General features: G+C 38.7%; 1 protein-coding gene across 3 annotated transcripts in view; it reads right to left on the bottom strand.

Annotated features, from left to right (window-relative positions):
* Nucleotides 1–13022, bottom strand: part of STX7 (syntaxin 7) — a 98130-nt gene that overhangs the window by 50754 nt on the left and 34354 nt on the right. For 2 of the 3 annotated variants that reach the window (XM_045865556.3, XM_064598114.1), the window contains exons 4-10: nt 12792–12885; nt 11959–12096; nt 11111–11163; nt 10440–10536; nt 9131–9203; nt 6198–6280; nt 2147–3490 (exon numbers count right to left, since the gene is read on the bottom strand). In XM_045865556.3, coding sequence (XP_045721512.1) covers nt 3398–3490; nt 6198–6280; nt 9131–9203; nt 10440–10536; nt 11111–11163; nt 11959–12096; nt 12792–12885 — 631 coding nt within the window. In that variant the 3' untranslated portion in view covers nt 2147–3397. Of the gene's footprint in view, nt 1–2146; nt 3491–6197; nt 6281–9130; nt 9204–10439; nt 10537–11110; nt 11164–11958; nt 12097–12791; nt 12886–13022 lie in introns of those variants that run through there. The other variant, XM_045865558.3, reaches the window with a different exon arrangement.

Consider the following 13022-nt stretch of genomic DNA (forward strand, 5'->3'; position numbering starts at 1 on the left):
AAGCTGTTCAGATCTTAGGGTGGACGGAAGAGGTCTGCAATCCACAGGGAAGCGCTTCATTTTCTTAAGTGAATCATGAAAATACACAACTTTTTTCCACCCCCCCAGGAAAGTAGGATGCCTGATGATGTTCTTTACCACTAATGAGGAATCTTCATCATATCCAAATGAACCAAAAAAAAATCCCAGTTAACTCATAATTTGCCCAAACACTATCCCCTTTGGAAATTTCCTTTTATTCCAGCAACCTGGTCATACATGCAAACAGTACTCAGTTCTGACTTTAAAAACATAAATGCTAAATTTACGTTCCCCTCGTAAATTGTTCTTTACCACGAAGGTGGACGAGGACTTTTTTCTTTAGACAGGTTTTATCTTTTATTGTGTTCTTTTTTCTACACACAGCAACGAAAATTACACCAACTAGAAACACTATTCCGCACTTTCTTTGCAAAAGCACAGGCTGATTTTGTGGAACAAAAAGTCTTCAAAAATCATTTTTCATTATAAACTTGTTGAAAAACATTGATATTCAAAACACTGTTTTTCTGTGTGTACAAAATGTTACCTTTAAAAAAAAAAAAAAAAAAAAAGCAGTGCCGATGGTGAAGGAGTCGGTGGCAACCTCTCCGAGATGCAGTGCTGTCCGACGGCCGTGTGGATGCTGCTGGGCGCGCCGAGCGCTCGGAGGCGTGACTCCAACCGCCGCCTTCATGGCTTGCTGGCCTAGATCAAGCTCTGTCTGTGCCCACACGTCTATTTTTCTAGAACTGATCCCCTGCCGACTAACAGACAAGCTGCCTTATGTTGAAATGGCACCTGTTATATTTTTTTTTACCATCAACCGTTGTGCAAAACCAGAACACTTCTGTATTTAATGACCAGTGCAAGAGTCAAACACTTCAGGCCACACTGTCATTCAATTTCTGCACAGTGGCTGGTTGATCTCAATCTGCGCCATTCGAGAATGTCTTTGGAGCCTGCTAAAATGAACAATAATGTGCCACCTGATGAGGAAACTTCTTCAGTTTGAGACGCATGTGGACTGATTCAAATATGCTGTCATAAAAACAACTTCAATTTTATTTTCCATAGTGTGAGCTTCACCTTTCAATGTGATTCTAAGACTAACCTGAAGGAAAACTTCGAGAACTTGAAAACCTTGGCTGTTGTGCTATGTTTCTCCTTTGATTTTTTTCAAATCAAGACTACTCTTTGAGTTCCAAATATTTTGGGGTAAAAATTTCCCTCAAAAATCATTATGTTTCGGGCGCCTGGGTGGCTCAGTTGGTTAAGCGGCTGCCTTCGGCTCAGGTCATGATCCTGGAGTCCCGGGATCGAGTCCCGCATCGGGCTCCCTGCTCAGCAGGGAGTCTGCTTCTCCCTCTGACCCTCCTCCCTCTCATGCTGTCTCTCATTCTCTCTCTCTCAAATAAATAAATAAATAAATAAAATCTTTAAAAAAAAAAATCATTATGTTTCTTAAAAGAATCCAAGCCACTAAGGTTCCTGTTTTTAATCACTGATCTGTGTCCCAGGTAAAATAATTCATAAAATACTACACATCAAATGAAGGTGCTAAAATCACGCAAAAAAAAAAAAATTAAGTGGTTTTGCTATTACTGGGAACTCATCATGAAGCGAATAGGGTAAGTACTTTTGCCTCTATGAGAATAAACATTTTATCAAGTACAACTGTGCAAAAAAAAAAAAAAAAAAAAAATTGAACTGATTTGTGGGAGCCGTGGGAGTTTTATGTAGCCAGAAGATACCAGTTTGTCACACGTTTCTCGGTGCTCTTATAGAGAAAGAATATGCTCAATCAGGCCTGATGGGCTTGCATTGATCTCGGCACAGGTAGTATTTGTATAAATTCCTCTCCCTGCCTGGCCCATCCTGTTCACTAAAGCAAACTGATTTGGTAAACACAAAGTCTCAAAGTTTCCACTCACTCACTCACAAGAAAATTTTCTACGGTCTCTTATGGAGAAAAAAAAAAAAAAATGGCATTTTGCTGACATGCATTTTAAGACTGCTAAACTAAAACACTGAATAAACCAGTACTCCAGAAAGAAGGGCTGCTGTGTGATTATGTCAAGTGTTGCTCCCACAGAAGCAGAGTCCTCATGACACAGAACTATCCAGACACTTTTAAAATCATCTTTATTTTGTTTGCAAAGATACAGTTTACTTAGTTAACATTTTATTTGTTCCCATTTGAAGTCTCATAGCTTTGCCATGTAAAACACTGACTTCACTATCAAACTGCTATATAAGAACGTTATAAAATACAAACTATTAACTAAGATAATCCTCTTTATAGTACTCAGATTAGTGCATTAAAACAACATTGATTTAAAAAAAGCAAGTGAGTTAATTGGCAAACATCCAAATTGTTTTCTAATGAAGGGTGTTATAAAATGGTATGCAATGGTAAACACTAAATTTTAAGTGTTAGTGCTCAAAAACAGTAATTCTGGGAAAGTTGCTCCCCCAAAGTAATTCTGACCCAAGGATACACATGTAGCCATTATTCTAAAGGACTTAAGGGAAGATAATTAATTTTCCACAGTAATAGCTGTGGAAGGACACAGCAAAATAAGTTGGGATCTTCAGATTTCTAACGCGATAGATACTGATTTTTCATACTCTTTGTTCAAATTACATTAAACATTTACAGTGACTACACATACCCCAGCAAACACCAGACTTAAACAGGGCCTATGTAAAAACAATCTATCCTTAGTATTTTACTAGGCAATCTACAGCAAATGCTTAATATGTACACGTCGGGAGTATGAGATACTCTAGGAAATTATTCACCGATTTCATTTAGAGTAAACAAAGGTCTTAAGAGAAAACCAACAAGAAAAGTTAAATAATTTGTGCTGCTATGAACCAAGAAAAAAAAAAAAACACACCACAAACAGGTACGATAATTTTTTTTTAAGTTATTGAGAGTATTTCCTCTGCTGGCTCAAATCAAAACTAAATTTGAGATTTTTAATTGAAGGAACACAACTCTGAGTGCACATCACTCTGTCAGAGACAGATGCACATGGAACACACGCACACCTTTACATTTACTAATTCCAAGAGCTAAGTCAACAGGTAAATAAATTATAAATGAAAGGCATATACAACGTGGACAAAACCTCACAGTTATTAGATCGAAAAGCATGGAAATAATGCCAGCAGTCATACTGAGAAAAACTTTCAGTGTTAGAAAATATCAGATTGAATCCAAAGGAAACTGCCCCCCCCAAATGAAAATAACAAAGTATGGGAGCCATCCTTTATGGAGTATCTTTAAAATAATAATAAAAAAAAACCATGATTACAGGAATCCTCCTACATAATTTAGAGAATGTAGTGCAATAGGGTGCTCCTTTATAATTTAGCTTTTCACTTTCCATATGATGAGACCGAGAATTACAACTCCAACGACAATGATAAAAATGATGATGCACAGGGTTTTTCTGGATTTGCGCTGCAGATGCAAAAACAAAAACCATGTTTACAGATGTATTGAAGCATCTCTATAGCAATTGAAAATCACTTGCTTCATTTCTAGAGTAAAATCAATAGTAATTAACTGCCCTCAAATATTTGGCTGTATTTTTTTGCTTCTCAAAAATCTCTTCAAATACAAGTGGCACTATTCTTTCAAGAAAAGTCTTCTTGAATTAATGACATAATTCGGGGGCTAATTATTCAACTTTTGTGGTCATATTTCTGAGTGTGGTTGGGCTTAAAAAAGGAGACACAGAGAAATGAAAGTTACTGACTTAAGCAACAGACTGAGGTAGTCCTATGTATAAAAACTAAGAACAGCTTAAAAGCTAACTTTTATCAAAGAGCTGCTCTTCAAAATGAGTTCTCTGAAAATATCAGCAAGTGTAAATGCTTGGCAATTTCTCCTGAAGTAAATTTACTAGTTTCCAAAATTCCCATTCTTTTAATATTAGTGGAAACTGCATTTAAAAATCTCAACATACACATAAAAAACAAAGAGCTAAAAAATCGTAATGCAGTCATTTAAATTATAGAGGTTAAGAGTTTTGTTCCATTCTTCATTCTGGCCCAGCTATAGATTTCCTATTTCTTTAATGGCTTGCATATCTCATAGCAACATGCAGGAATCCTTTCTCTTTTTCTTTTAAAGATTTTATTTATTTATTTGACAGAGAGAAAGAGAGCAAAAGAGAGCACAAGCAGGGGGAGGGACAGAGGGAGAGGGAGAAGCAGGCTCCCCACTGAGCAGGGAGCCTAACAAGGGGAACCCTGGGATCATGACCTGAGCCGGAGGCAGACGCTCAACCGACTGAGCAACCCAGGCGCCCCAGAACTTTTTTCTTACAAGGTTGAAAAGTTTGTAAATTTTCTTTGTCAACTAGTAGTACCATAAAATTTACAGAAAGACAGGTTTCCGACTCTGAAATTCTCCTGAAAACTATGATGACTTTCAGTATACCACATATTCAGCAATTTTTTCAACTGAATACTCCTCCTTACGTGAAGTATGACTTCTCTAGAGTTTCAGTCTCATCTTGCCTACATATTTTCCCCAGACTCCACTTGAGTACCATAGACACATGTGTAATATACCTGTAAGAATAATCACAGGCTTCCCCCACAGGCTATCTGTGGCCCAGGGCACCCTCCCTAGTGTGGGATGGGGAGGTTCCAGGGTACTGCAATGATGAGTACTGATCAGCTTCCCCTACACTCATGGTTCACCCAAACTATTAAGAAGCACCATATTTTGCAGAGGCAAGACTTTAATATCAAGGTTTCCAAGGAGAACTACAGGGAAGCTGCTTTTTTCCTCAGCACTGATGTTGTACGGCTCTTCCCTCATCCCTCCAGGGCCCATGGAATTAAGTACGGGGCAGCTCTAGATATGGAGGTATGGCTTGGGAAGATGTGCTCCTTTCTCCCAGGGTGGCTGTAGCGTCTACCCTTCCCAAAGAGGGGAAAAGTAAAACTTGGGAGATATATCTACATCCCTCCAGAACCCAAAAGCAAAACAAAATAACATGTAAACCTAGTTGCTGATAAATCTTGCTAAACACTACGTTTGAGTAACTGTTGGCATTTATAGATTATCGTGTGTGTGTGCACGTGTTCATGAATGATACCTACGTGTGACAGTAATTCTACTGAGCTGCATACCTGAATCACATGCACAGAAGGTAAAGGCAAGTTAGAGTTACTACATCACTGAGTACAGTTGGCTGTAACTCAGCAATCTTCATATAGCTTTACTGTTCTCTATATATCACTAAGTATGCAGTGATTTGTCTAGTGAAAAACGGCACTGAAATGAAAGGGGACTTCTGAGGTTGGTTAGAAAAGCAAAAAGCAATTGAAAATATCTAAGACTGTGATAATATCTTAGGTATTTTAGAAGAAGGCAACACGGTCTGAGAAGATAATTATGAACAACAACAAAAAGTGGAATTTTAAGAGGGAAATCAAATGCTATGGTGGTATTTAGGGGTTCCCAAAGAGCCTGGCCTCATTTTTATTGTCTATATATCATATGATATATTCATAGTTCACGGTCCTAATATCTGTGTAGTACTCTGATGTGCTTCATATCTGTCACATATACAGACTCCCTATATTAACCTGATCCACTGAAGAAATCAATTCATTCCTGGTGAAGGGTCTGCTGAATGCTGACAATACCCAGTGATCAAGGGCACTCCAAGGGAATATAATTTCCATAGGACTTGATGAGAACTCTCTAGAGCAAAGATCTTTGCCTTCTTACTGCAGAGTGCCACAGACAAAAAAGAAAGAAAAGGTGGACGGAAACAGTGAGAGACACAGGGGAAGAAAGTTATCAAAGAGGTTTCTGGTTTGGAAGGTCACAACAGCATCAGAGACCTCCAGCTGTCAGAAATGCCTGGAGTTGTCTATCTACTGCATCCCTCAGGACTCTAAACACTGAACTTCCTATCCCTGGGGGCCACAATTCTGTTCGACCCTGAGAATAAACAGGAAACAGGCTAACCCCAGTTTTAAACAGACTGGCAGATATCTGGACCTGTCTTCCATGGGATTTTAAATTTTAACATCTCCAGCCACCTTGTACCTGATCAATCTTTCTCTCTCTCTCACACACACACACACACACACACAGACTGGAAAGCCTAAGTTACAAGATAACTCACTGCGGTTAGTATTACCTGATATTCTGCTGCCCTTGACAGCTGTTGGTTTGCTTGCTGAACGTGCACGTCTGCATTCTCCACATTGGCTTCTATGCTGTCTTTAAAATAAAACACACACACACACACACACAACGTGTGTTGATGCTCCAGTAAGACAGCTGCTTAAATCACAAGACTTCATGCAACATAAGACCAAACATGTTCACTATTCAAATGTTAACACTGGTAGTATATGGGCAAAGTTGAATTTCTTTTTAAACTGGCTCAGAGTCTTCTTTACACTATTTCTCAAATGATCCAAACAACACACAGATATTTGAAAAGAAACTGGATCATCCTCATTACGACACAATTCCTGTTCTACCTGGTAACCCCTGAAAAGTACTAGGGAGTTTGTGTGCTCTGATGGTCAAGGCAGCACCGAACATCTAACAACTGTTCCTGAGAGTCAACAGAGTATTGAAAACCATCAGTCAACCTCCTCCTTCCGAGCTAAAACCCAGCCCTCCCTGAGGGCTCAGGCAGCCTTCTCACGTGGCAACAGTTTCCCCTCCCTCGCTGCTCTGGCCTAGAGGTGGAACCAGTGGCCCCCGCAGCCTGAGACCATGGCCTCCCCCTTCTCCCCACCAACACTCAGCTTACAGCTCATGCTTGCAAATGCATCCAACCCCCCGTAGCAGACATTTATAGACCTCATGGTCTTTCCTTCATTCTTTGAATATTTTAGCCCTGGATTCGCCGATGGACCCTTCAATGCTTCTCTTTTACAAAATGGCAATTTCAGAAGCCAACTGCTGACCTGCTAACACCTGCCTTCTCCATGCCTTGACCATACTTTTTCAATGACTTTGCCTGTTTCCCCTTCCCAGCCACCCACCTCCATGATCATATCCCAAGCCTCGTCACTACTGGTAACTGCAGCTTCTCTATAAACTCAGTTTCAAACCTCACTCTCTGAGCATCACCTGCTACCTGTCTAGCACTCTCCTTCCAACACCCCAACGTCACTGACCTACCACTGTTTCACTGCCCCTCAACACACTCCGTGCCCTCACCTTCCTCCTGATCCAGCTTAGATCCCCCGGGCCACCACTGAGCCATACTTCTCGCATTCACCCTCTGCTCCCTTGCCACCTACCTCAGTCAGACTTATGTGACAACACCTCAACCTGCACCCTCACAGCTGCACATGGGTACAAAAAAAAATAACCGACATTGATTTCTTTCACTTCGAATTTGTGACTGCCAAGCAAGCCTCCTTCATTTCAACTGGCACCTCACACTTAACATATCCCAAAATTGTCGATCTCCATCCCTCTAAACCCGCTCCAGTTCCAGACTGACCCAGCTTAGAAAATGGCAACCTCATCGTTTCCCTGGGCTTGCCCCAAACCTTACGAGTTGTCCTTGAATTCATTCTCTCTCACACCCACATCCAGCCAAGTCAACAAATCTTTTTGGTTCTACATTTTAAAGCTATCTAGAATTCCACCGCTTCTCACCAATTCGCTGCTTCCATCCTGATCTGAGGCAACTGCCCACCCCGATTCCTGCCATCACCTTGGAAGGGGTCTCTTTGCTTCTGGTCTTGTCCCTTTATGGTCTGCTCTCAACCTAGCAGCCAAAGTGAATCTATTAAAACTTAAGTCGAATGATAACACTCCTCTGCTCAAATTCTCCTGTGGCTTCCCATCCGTTAATAGTAATGCAAGTCCTCACAAGGGCTCAGCGCCCTACATGATGTCAAACTTTATGACCTCTGATGTTATCTCCATCTCCCTCTTGCTCATTTCACTCACCAAAAACATCAGATGTGCTTCTGCCTGAAGGCCTTTGCACTTGCCCTTTGCTCTACCTGGAAAATTTTCTTTCACTTGCTCCCTTAATTCCATGAAGTCTTCACTAAAATGTTACTTATCAGTAAGGTCTTCCTTGACCACCCTAGTGAAGTAGTAACATTCCCCACCACCAGTAGCCCCATCCTACTACCTGCCTTATTTTCCCGAGAGCACTTATCAGCATTTACTTACTTTTCTTTCCTTTTACAAAAATTCTCTCTCCTCCAATTAGATTGTAAGATTCATGAAGGCAGGGCCTTCTACCTCTTGTTTAATTTCAGCTAAATCCCCAGTGCCTAGATTTGTGCCCGGACATAGCAGGCACTCAATAAATGTTTACTGGATGAATGAATGAATTGGTTTTTGAAATTTTACCCCATTATCTACTGTGGCTACAGAGAAGGGTAAGAATGGACAAATAATAGCTATAGTAAAATATAGTTCCAAGTATTTCAATGAACCAAAATCAGAAAATATATGAAATCGATCTTTAGCCACATCCACTGATAGCTTCATATTTCTAAATGATAAAAATGATCAGGACACTGATCAGTGCTGGCAGTTACACGTTACCTGAAGAGCTATTACATTTAAACTTTCAGGGAGTCTTAGCCACTGATTTTTTTTTTAAAGAATTTGTAAAAGAATGCTTCGCATCTAAGTAATACCACTAAATTAATGTACCGAAAAGACACTGGAATAAATAATCAGGCAAACGGCTACCTATTCCCTCTGATCTAAAAGACAAGGTATTATAAAGAGCACAGGTTTCCCAGAAAGTGCTTGGTGTGATGAGAATTAGTGGGGTTGAGATGGAAACCAGGGGTCTGGCAAACAGGCAGCAGTGAGACTAGAGGCTGGCTCCACGGTCTCAGCAGCAGCAGGCTCTGGTGAGATGTGGGGCTTCAGAAATAAATGAAGCCAGTTGATTCAATCAGTGGGAGCCAAAGATGAGATCTGTTTTAGATAATGCCAAGGGTGATGCTTTGTCTATTGGTAGAGGCTGTGCTTTTAATTCCAGGGGGTCCCAGAGACACAGGGGTTACTCTTGCTTGAGAGGTTCCTGCAGGTAAACTGCGTGTAGCTTTCTCCCACCCCAGTGGGGCTTACCTATCACATCTCCTTGTTCGTGGATCATCATTCCCAAATCTTTAAATATTTCATTGATATCCATAATATCAGCCTGAGAGAAAAAGGCATGTGTTACTATAATCAGAAATTCAGCCCTCAATCCACAAAGGGGAAAAATTAAAAAAAAACAAACAAACACCAAAAAACAGAAAACAAACAAAACCCCAAACCACCACTTAGACACAAGTGAGAATGCATCTAGGCTTAATACAGAAATTTTGGAAATATCAGGAAACTATATGACTAGAGGCAATCCTAAGTAAGATGACCTTGAATGACTGTAACCAGTTCTAAAGGTAAGTTTGTGACACTAAAAATACCAAGCGAGGCACATGGACACCAGGAATCTATTAACAGAGAAGTGCCCTGGGTCACTGAGTTTATGTTGATATAATCTGATAGTTTTGTTATCACTAGCAGTATTACCTCATAAGAGTATAAAATATCATTGTTATGATTTATTCCTAGTAAAAACTTACAACAATTTGACATTATAAAAGTATAAAACATTAGGTATAAATTTTAAGTCTCACATTAGTAAGTTTGATTATGCAATGGAATAGCAATGAACAAGTTATAACTTTACTTTTCTTTAATATATGATAACTATTATTTTGCCTGATTAAAAAGTTAAGTTTAAATAGTCTATGGGGGGGACAATTTACATATTCATCCTGTGCCTTAGTTTTCCCACCTATAAAATGGTGATGATGATGACACAGTTAACTACTTCATGGTTTTTATGAGAACTAAATGAGATAATGCAAAGAATTTATCACATGGTGCTTAAAAACCCTCAATAAATTGCAGCTATGGTGAGCTATTAGCCAGTCTTCTAGGGAATAGGTAGGTTCCATAAGAACTAAGGCTTACTAAACCCTTCAGATCTCTTTGACGTCATGAACATACTACAGAGAAATAAAATACTCGTACAGCCCCTGTCAAGTCTTATTCATGCGGCTCTGAGGTGTATCATGTGTTCCAGAAGTCGTCCAGACTCCCTGAGCAGACCTGTCTGGACTGAGTTTTTCTCCATGCTAAGGACCTGAGATGATCTGACAGGATAAAAAACAAAAAGTAGGAGATGAGGGAGGTATGTTCTCTCATTTTAGCACGAATTCTAACGAGATTTATTTAAAAAAAGGGAATTATTCTCATTTACACGAAAGGCCACCACATTGATATATTTAGTTTTCTTTCTCAGGCCCCTCCCCCAGAATTGTCTAAGCATCTTGAGGACAAACACGCTGAGAACAGAGCAGCCATCCAACTGCCACGTCAAGCTTACTTCAAGCTGCCTAATAGAAGATTCTCTCTCCTGAATAAGGCGGAGGTCATCCTCTGTAATTTCTTCATCCTGCACCTGCACCTGAGGTTGAGCTTGGCTAACAGACAGAACAGAACATGGAAAAAAAAAAAAAAGGAATGGTATTAAATTAATGGGACTTCTTTCCTTATTTAAGAAACATGAAACAGAATATCTTTTCTTCAAAGTCAGAGAATTGCTTCAACTTCTTATATTCTTCAATTTTAAGATTATAACAGAAATATTAAACTATTCATGTTTCATTTCATTGATTTTTTTTTTTAGAGTTATTATTTAATTATTGGAAGCTATATTTGGCAACTGGGTATTTCTTTTTGGTTGACTTAAACGTCACGGGAGGAAATAATCTCCATCAAATAATAATTAAGTCAATCATATTTACTTGGTAAATAATTATTTACAAAGTATTACTGCTACATTGGAATATTTTATATATATGTAGACGTTATAAATAATTATTTTGAAAAAATTTCAAATTTATTGCTTTCTATTTATAAATAACTTAGGACAGTCATGATATAATAAACTGAAAACTTTCATTCTGCTGCAGGGATCATAATGTATAAATATATTTATACAAAAAAGTACATTTGCAAAATTATCTTTTGATCTGTATGTTTTGTATTTCTTACCTTTCCCAGGATACAAGATTCCTTTCCTTTGAGCTGTCCTCAGGAAAACCACCCTGAATAATTTAGTAATAGAATGGACTGAGAAGGGGCAAAGAAAAAACACCAAAACTCACATTTTCTCTTATAATAATCTAAACTGATTTATGTACGCATGTGCACGCACATGTGTGCGTGTGTGTGGAGAGAAAGAGAAATCTTTTTGTTCTCATTTTCTAGGTCAAGTGCTTCGAGTAATAATAAAATTGTATCCTAAGCTGACAAGGAAGGAATTCATTAAATATTCTCAAGGGCCAAATAATTAATATTACTTGATTAAAATGTACTATAGTCCTGGAGCCTCTACCTTAAGGAACAAGGAAACAACTTGCAATAGTTTTGAAGGGAATTTAAAATTAGATTAACTCAAAATTCCACTTTAAGTTTTCCTTTTATTTTCCCCAGGCTTATATTCATTTTCAGTATCCACACAACATACTGACTGTTCATTCCTGTCCTCTTCATATGACCCAGGAGTAAAGTGTTCCCTACATGAGCCCTGACAGAACGTGATGGCCTCTAGTACAAATCAATGCGGGACTATAACTCAGGTCTGACCCCTAGTCTTTCTGACAAAATGCTTCCAAATTTTTATATAATCATCTGTAATCTTTGGTTCCATGACATGGACAAAATAATCACAGCAATACATAACTATCATCCTTCTTAAAATTGAGCAGAAAAACCTGAAAATAAATATTCAAATACTGACTGCCAAGATAGTCACAGATCCTTATGACTTAGAAAAATGCTAATGTAGTCTTTCAAAGGAACATCAGATTCACTTTATAATGCCTTGTTTAAATACTTACAGATACTCTGGAACTGGCTCTTACTCGAGCAACAAACTCTTTCTCTTTCTCTGCAGCTTGCCTCTGGACCTTTTGAAAGTTTGTCAGTGATGTTGTGAATTCAGCCACCAAGCGATCCTTCTGTATTTTCCTTTGACGCTAGAGGAAAGGGGGAGAAACCTACTAGAATCAAGCTGTGAAGTTCTATAGAATTCGTGAAAGTTGTTTCACCACTAGCTGGCTCTTCATTTTATTCTGAAATTCTCACTCACTCTCCAATTACGGGGCCCTACTGATTAAATCTCAATAACATTTTGACAACATGTTCAAATGCTATGTATATTTACCATCTTGAGGCAAAATGTTCATAATGCTGGATTTTTCACCTCAAATTTTCATCCTAAAAACTGGGCCATGATTTTGAGATTATTTTTAAGTAGTTCTTTTTGTTTTCTTTTTAGGAAAATAAAACCTTGTACTCTTACCTAAGTAATAACTTCTGCTAAATAATAAGCAAGGAAATAAATATGTGCCCCTAGGAAATCTCACATCCTGAATGAGTGTGCATGTCACATGGAGTCAGCTCTGGAAGGCCAGGAAACAATTACTCAGGAAGCATTTTCTGAGCACTTGCTTAATTATGGGTCAGGGCAACTGCATGGAAATAATTTTTGCTTTATTGAACCGCAGGATACTACCTGGGCAATTAAATATAGTTTTGTGTTCTGTGAACTAATCTCAAATACAATTTTTCCCCCTTAATTTCCTTTCCAGCATAACAGTTCAAAGACCCTACAATGTATGTGATTTCTTTCACATTCAATACATCAACAATGTGTCTTAAGGCTTGATACCTGTTCACTGGGGGTGGTGGGCAGAGATCCAAACTCTTTAATGTACTTATCCGTTTCTTTGGCAAGTTGGTTAGTATACTGCTGCTTCTGTTGCCTAAAGTGAGAAAACACATGTTATATCAAAAGAACGAAGAGATTTCTTTAAGTTACAACTCTGCCAGTTGATGAATAATTTGATAAAAATCACTATTTTATAGACTGGCTCTAAATTTTCTCTATGAAAACAAAATA

The sequence above is a fragment of the Mirounga angustirostris genome, unplaced genomic scaffold (genome assembly GCF_029215605.1).
Source record: "Mirounga angustirostris isolate CCGP_5_RB_7025 unplaced genomic scaffold, mMirAng1.0.hap1 SCAF_8, whole genome shotgun sequence".
Taxonomy (NCBI): domain Eukaryota; kingdom Metazoa; phylum Chordata; class Mammalia; order Carnivora; family Phocidae; genus Mirounga; species Mirounga angustirostris.